The sequence below is a fragment of the Benincasa hispida genome, chromosome 11, assembly GCF_009727055.1.
Source record: "Benincasa hispida cultivar B227 chromosome 11, ASM972705v1, whole genome shotgun sequence".
NCBI lineage: Eukaryota > Viridiplantae > Streptophyta > Magnoliopsida > Cucurbitales > Cucurbitaceae > Benincasa > Benincasa hispida.
Window position 1 is genome coordinate 49,574,391 of NC_052359.1, and position 6,605 is coordinate 49,580,995.

The following is a 6,605-nucleotide window of genomic DNA, read 5'->3' on the forward strand; positions in this document are numbered from 1 at the left end:
AGCTATTATGTTCTTTTTCTCTACCAGAAACACAAACAAACAACTCTACACTTATGACTTAATACCATTGAGAGTGTGGAGATTTTGATGGCCGAGGGCCCATTCATGAACTCACAAATTAAAAAGATGAGGACATTATGAAGTTGTACATGAAGTATTCACAAAATGGAATATTCTAATCATTTCTTTCAAGTCTTGGATCCAATTCCCACAAACTTTAATTATCTGACATAAACTGATAAGATTAATATATATATTACTACAAATGGGTGGATTTCTTGGTCCTCAAAACATATAGGTTTAGTCTCTTAATATTCTGATTTTTTCTTGAAATGTTTTAATTATAATCCCTACTATGTAAACATATTGCAATTTAGTCCCTCAACATTGATGCATATAAAAATCAGTTGGTGATAAACTTACATATTAGTAGAAATCAATAATGTGTGGCAATAATGGAACGGATCCAATAATTATTGAAAGGACATTAAGGTAAAAATGTAACTATTATACAACCATGAAAGGTAATCAATTCAACATAAATTTTGTGATTTTGTAACTGACCATATCATATAGAGGGAAGTAAAAGAAAGGTAACGAAAACCTAGAGGGTACATGCTAGACTCTAGAGTTACCTCCATGGACCAACGTCTGATTCGACCAAAGATTGTTGTCCTGTTGGGTTTTTACATCTTCAATGCAACGGTTCAGCCCACCCGAAAAGCATGACAAAGTAGATCATTTATGAACAGAAAAATAAAATTTACAACTCACAATTTGCTTCAATTCCATAATCAATGATCACAAGAAAACTATGTCCTGCCAATCCTGTTTTAAATACATCACAAAGATGAAAAGGATACTTTTTATATAGACAAGGAGAATTTCTCCAGCTCATGAGCCGACTGTTTTCACTTTCTCCCCCCCACCATACTTTGGCCAGAACTTCCGGCTAAGCTAGAAGTTGCGTTACTGCTAGTCACCTTCAATCTTGGATCTGTACTGCCAAAAACATTTAGATCCTCAAACAGTCTGTATGATGGAATGAACGGCTTTTGTGTTGTTGAAGGTGTTGAGTTCCTAGGGGCACCTGCTGCCCATGAGTCTCCTCCTCCACGCATAGCTAACTCATTATTTCCTCTCAATGGGAATGAATTAAGATGCTGCAAAGGTCTAGCAGGCAATGAAGAGGTAGACAGTGCAGGTTCCTTCCCACGAAGATAACCCATATTCGAAACAGAGACATTACTTTGGTGGTTGGCATTAAGAGAAGAACCTGCCCAAGGTGGGGAAGGGTAGTAACCTGAAGAATATTGAGCATACTGTGGATGAAATTGCTGCTGCGGCTGAAATTGTTGTTGGTGAGGCTGAGGCTGAGGTTGAAATTGTCGTTGTGGCTGTGGCTGTGGCTGTGGCTGAGAATGATATTGTTGTTGCGGCTGTGGCTGATGCTGAGGTTGAAATTGTTGTGGTTGTGGCTGAGGCTGAGGTTGAAATTGTTGTGGTTGTGGCTGAGGCTGAGGTTGAAATTGTTGTTGCTGCTGCGACTGAGGCTGTGATTGAAATTGTTGTTGTGGCTGCGGCTGAGGTTGAAATTGTTGCTGCGATAGTACTTGTGGTTGAGTTTGTGATTGTAACTGAACCTGGGGTCCAGGTTGAGCCCATGGCACAACGTAACTGTTATAAGGTACCTGACCTTCGCTGGCAGAATGCTGATGATGATATCTCTGTGTATTTGACGACGATACAGGGACCTGATGTGTATTTTGGCTTGATGCAGGTGGAGTGAGAGGAGTATGAGGAGAGGTTGATGATGTTGATAAAGTGATACTCAAGAGGTCAATCATATCTTGCTCTTTTGAAGTCTTGACTGGTGCAGGAGGATCTGGTAGAGCTAATGCAGTGCAAGTATTAGAGGATGCTGGCATGGATGAAGTAACTGCATTGCCTGTGCTCACCAATGCCAAGTTCTCAACAGTTTCGGTAGAAGAGCTTTGACTAGGTACAGGCTGTGATTTAGAGTGCCTGCCATTTGAAAGGTTTTAACATTTACATTCAGCCAAAAAGGAAAAAAGATCAGACTGCAAACCATCGAATATAATCTATTTGCCTGTGTTATCTTGACTGAATTATTAGCACCGACATCTAGAGATCATCCAAGAATAGACAGCTGAAGTCTACTATTATCCCTATCGATTATAGATGAATATGAAAACCTGGCAATCAATCGTGACTGACCTTCGAGCTAGTTGGGCAAACTCATCCTCCTCTTCGTCATCCTCCACTATCTGGGTCCTTGCTACAGAAGCAGTTGATGGAGTATTCACATTTGGTGGACTAGAATCTCTTATGCTTGAACCTCTTATTTCATTGGCTTTCTGTGCAGCAGCAGATGACTCAGGCATCTGAGGGCTCAGATTTGTTGATTGAGTTGGCAACACAGAACCAGAAGCAATTGCATCATGATTAGCAAGTAAAGTTTGCAAGGAGTCGTTTAGCTCCAGACCTCGACCAAGAAGTTCCTCATCCCTACAGGACCCAGAAAAAAAATCATCATACAAAAACTCAAAAATAGAATTTCTGGACCTCTTGTAGAACACACCCAGTCGCTACAGAACAATTGAAACACCCCAAATTGTAGCAGTTAAGTCTTGACCCACTGGCTTTGTGAGAGAGAGAGAGAATGAAAGCACACGATAAAATAGATGGATACAAACATAAGCCTACAGTAATTTAGTGAGCTAACCCCGTTGTAGTCAACATCTGCATCAACTTCTTTTGATTGGCACGACAACGGCTTACAAGATCTACAATCACTTCATCTTTAACAGCCTAGAAGCAGAGATGAGATGTGTGAGAACTTTTTTCTTGAGAAAAGCATGACAATTCTGAAAACAACATTGAACATACAAGAGAGTCTCCAGGAGTCACAGCTTGCAGCATGTCATTCAAGAGCTCCATAACATTACGCATGGAATCCAAGCTTGACAAACTTAGGCCTTCAATCTCTGTCGCCATTGTCTCATCAAGCCTCCTTGATGAATTACTAGGCATTCCGTAACCAGCTTGTGTAATCCTTAGGGTTGGATTTGAAACAGGTGGTGTAAAAATTGGAGCAGCATCTAATGAACGCTTGGGAAATTCAATTCCAGACCGCTGCATCCATAAAAAATCTGATTAATAAACTCTAAAAAAGTTTGAAATATATGAGAATATGAATGCAAGGATTTAATTATGAATAATATGACCGTGAGATTTTTCAATATATTGTAAATGTCAATGAATATAGCCAAAAAATTACTGTTGTTAACAGGATTTCCGGATTGCTGTCAGTCAGAAAATCACATAAAGAGCAAATAGACAGTTCTCAACAGTAGTGCATACCCTTAATTCATCGTACGCCCAGTAATATTGAGGATGCTTTCCTCCGGGTCCACCAAATGCCTCCTGCCAAGAATCTAATAGCACTAAAATTTTGTTCCTCACATTCATGTCTGCCTGCATCATGGATAAATCTGGACGTAAATGATACATTTGGATAAAGTGCATACATTCATCATACACCCAGTATTCAGATAACCCAAAGGTTAGACAGATCAATACCAAAGTACCCTACTTACAGGCATATAGCTCAGAAAAAACACGCTCGTTAAAGTTGAGTAACATTTGCCTGAGCTTTGGATAATTTCTAAACAAGCAAAACAAAGAAGTCTGAGTCTATCATACTAAGCCAGACCCTCTTTTCAATCCTTCAAGCTCAATCAATTAATCAAATAACAGTATTAGTTTGTCAACTACAATAATTTCTTTGGGAAAATGTTGGGCAGCTCGTTCCTATCCAGGGGATATTACTGTGCTGCTCCTGGAAACTCTGTCAGGTTGGTGGTTCTTTAGAGGAGGAAGAGTCCTTGAGAGGAATGCTACACAAGATTTACCGTAGTTGTTATGGATAAAAAGAATGACAGTTTTTCCCACTCCATCTAAATCATACAAATGCCCACAAATTCAAACATTCGTGCAAAGTATCCATGGGAGTACTCTAGTCAAAACAGTGTCAAAAGACACATGAGCTACAGCCCAATGGGAGGAAGGAATCAGGCTGACTAAAAACCAAGGACAACACGTCCACTTAAAAAGAACGACGAAGCTTGATCTAATAGGCCTAGTAAATACACAACATTCCTATCAAGAAAGGGAAGAAAAATACAATTGAACGTAGAATTACTATAAAAAAAAGGCACAAATGATAAACCAAATAAAAGAACTAAAACTTTTACCTTCTTCTTCACAATTTTGATCATCTCTCCTAGAATATTTCTCTCGGCTATCTGAAAATGGACATAATCACCACAATTCTTCACCATTGTCTCGATAAGCTATATTTCACAAGGACAACAAAGCATTTGTTCAGACATCTTGAATCTAAAACTTACTACAGGGCATATATTTGACGATCAATTGCATGTAGAGAGGACAAGCTTTTTCACATTTCATTTTAGTTTTTTGGGTTGGGCACGGGGGGGCAGCGTGAGAAGGAATTGGGAAGGGAAAAAATCACCGTTAGAGACAGCAGCTGAACTTTAGGACTCCTATGTTGTAACCTTCTTTTCACAGCTTTCATGACATCTTTCGCCTGCCTGAGGAACAGACCACACACAAAATTGGCTACCAAATTTCAGCAAAAGGAAGAGGAAGCTAAAAACATGGAAACTAACGGTAAAAGGGAAGCATAGTCCCACACGCTTCTAGATAAAGCCTAGTACACCATCTTCCCCTCTTCCTCACCAACCAAGAAAATAATTATAAGAAAAAAAACACCAATTAAGAATCAAATACATAAACAATCAGCCTAATACTAACTTGATGTCAAACAGAACTTCCTTCGCCAAAAAAGTGGTTCTAAACATCACTTTCAGAAAGGGGAAGGGAAGAAATGACATCCACCCCCTGATATAACCCCCCATCCCCTACTAATATCACCTCCAGAGAAATCAAGCGAACGCTATTAGGATTAAAGCCATCGAAAAAAACAAAAATAAATTATGACACAAATAATAACAGGAATCCTGAAATACAATATTCACAGGTAAAGAATATTTCCAACAAACAGCACCTTACTAAAAAAAAGAGAGAGAACAAAAAACTGGATATAAATTGATTATTATATGACTTCACATACGGAAAAAAACAGGATATGTCCCCATGTCTAACATCGCATAGAAGAAATGAAGAAAGAAGTAATCAAAAGGAGTTTCAGGCATGAAAGATTATGATCGAAGCGTAAATTGAAAAGGCAAGAAAGTCAAAGGGAAAATGAATTGGTTGATTTACCAATGATTAGAATTGATGGAATCGCATATGTCGATGTTCATAGTCCAATCGGGACTTATTAGAAGGTCGCTGGTGGCCTTCTCCACTGCTACAGTCGCTGAAGAAGAAGAGGATAAAGACATCCTTACCTCCGTTCCCCGTCTCTCTGATGAAACAGAAACCTATTACGTTTATCCGCAGAAAAACAAAAAATTAAGATAACAACGGGAATTATGGAAGATTCAGAAGCATGATTTTGAAGGATAATCCACCGCCTTCGTCCCTACGACGAAAGAAATTGGAAAGTTCAGAATAACTTTTTAGGGATTTTCTTGTTTTCTTCTCATACCACATACATTCGTCAAACGTCTCTCTCTCCCTCCCTTCCTCTCACTCTCCGCTTTCTTTTCTTCCTCAAAAGAATTGAATTTTTTTTTTTTTTTTCTTTTGAAAAATACAAACAAACAAAATAGATGATTTTTATTTATATTTATCTTTCCTATACTGCCTCTTCCTTTTCATCTTTCTTTTTCGGCATCATTAGCCCTTCCAGTTTAGAACGCCTGTCCTTGAGCTTTCATCCAGTAAGCGATATCATTTTCCGATCAATTTGCACGCCACGTGGCACCATCATGTTCCATTGCCCATTATCCCACGGTGTCTATTTCGCCAAAAATACCATCGACCTAATTACCACCTTAATCGTAGCCGTCCATCATAATTCAAAACTCATCACTCATCTCAATTTTCAATTTTCAACTTTCATTTTCTTTTAATTAGTATGATTTTTTCTCAAATAAGTAATTTACCTGAGTTTTTTTTTTTTTTTTTTTTTTTCTAGAGATGTTTCGACCTCTAATTTTGAGAGAATGAGTACATATCAGTTATCAATGACGATAACTCCAAGTTGGGTCTATTTTGACGAAAAATGGTATGAACTAAAATTCTATCATCCTATATCTCGGTGCTTCTTTTACTTTCATATTTCTTTTTCTAAATGTCAAAATCTAATTCTTATACTTTTAAAAAAAATTCTTGCAAAATAGTCGTGCTACTAGTTTGTTGTTTTATATATATGTATTAGAAAAGTCGTTTATAAATTTTGAAAAGAACAAATATTTTTGTGTATTTCAAGATGCACCTTAAAAGAAATTCCACTTTTGTAAAAATACAAAAAAAATAACTAAAATATTTTAAGTTTTTCATATGACAAACTATGATTAGACAATTTGGTGTGATGCACAAAAATAGTTGTAATCTAAGACGCACCTAAAGTATTTTTCCTTTGAAAATAC

The 6,605-nt window shown here is 37.7% G+C and overlaps 1 protein-coding gene across 3 annotated transcripts; it reads right to left on the reverse strand.

The window, feature by feature from the left end:
• Positions 1–462: 462 nt before the first annotated feature.
• Positions 463–5,763, reverse strand: LOC120090390 (TOM1-like protein 6). Of its 3 annotated transcripts, none has more exons than XM_039048019.1 (8): positions 5,332–5,763; positions 4,559–4,637; positions 4,278–4,328; positions 3,385–3,498; positions 2,911–3,156; positions 2,747–2,832; positions 2,239–2,529; positions 463–2,025 (listed from the first exon to the last, which is right to left on the reverse strand). In XM_039048019.1, the coding sequence occupies exons 1-8, from the start codon at positions 5,451–5,453 to the stop codon at positions 912–914; spliced, it is 2,103 nt and encodes a 700-aa protein (XP_038903947.1). In that variant the 5' UTR covers positions 5,454–5,763; the 3' UTR covers positions 463–911. The 3 variants fall into 3 exon arrangements, with proteins under 3 accessions (XP_038903947.1, XP_038903946.1, XP_038903948.1); XM_039048018.1 differs by having other exon boundaries at positions 4,278–4,376; XM_039048020.1 differs by lacking the exons at positions 4,559–4,637; positions 5,332–5,763 and adding an exon at positions 4,434–4,452.
• Between the last annotated feature and the right edge of the window lie 842 nt (positions 5,764–6,605).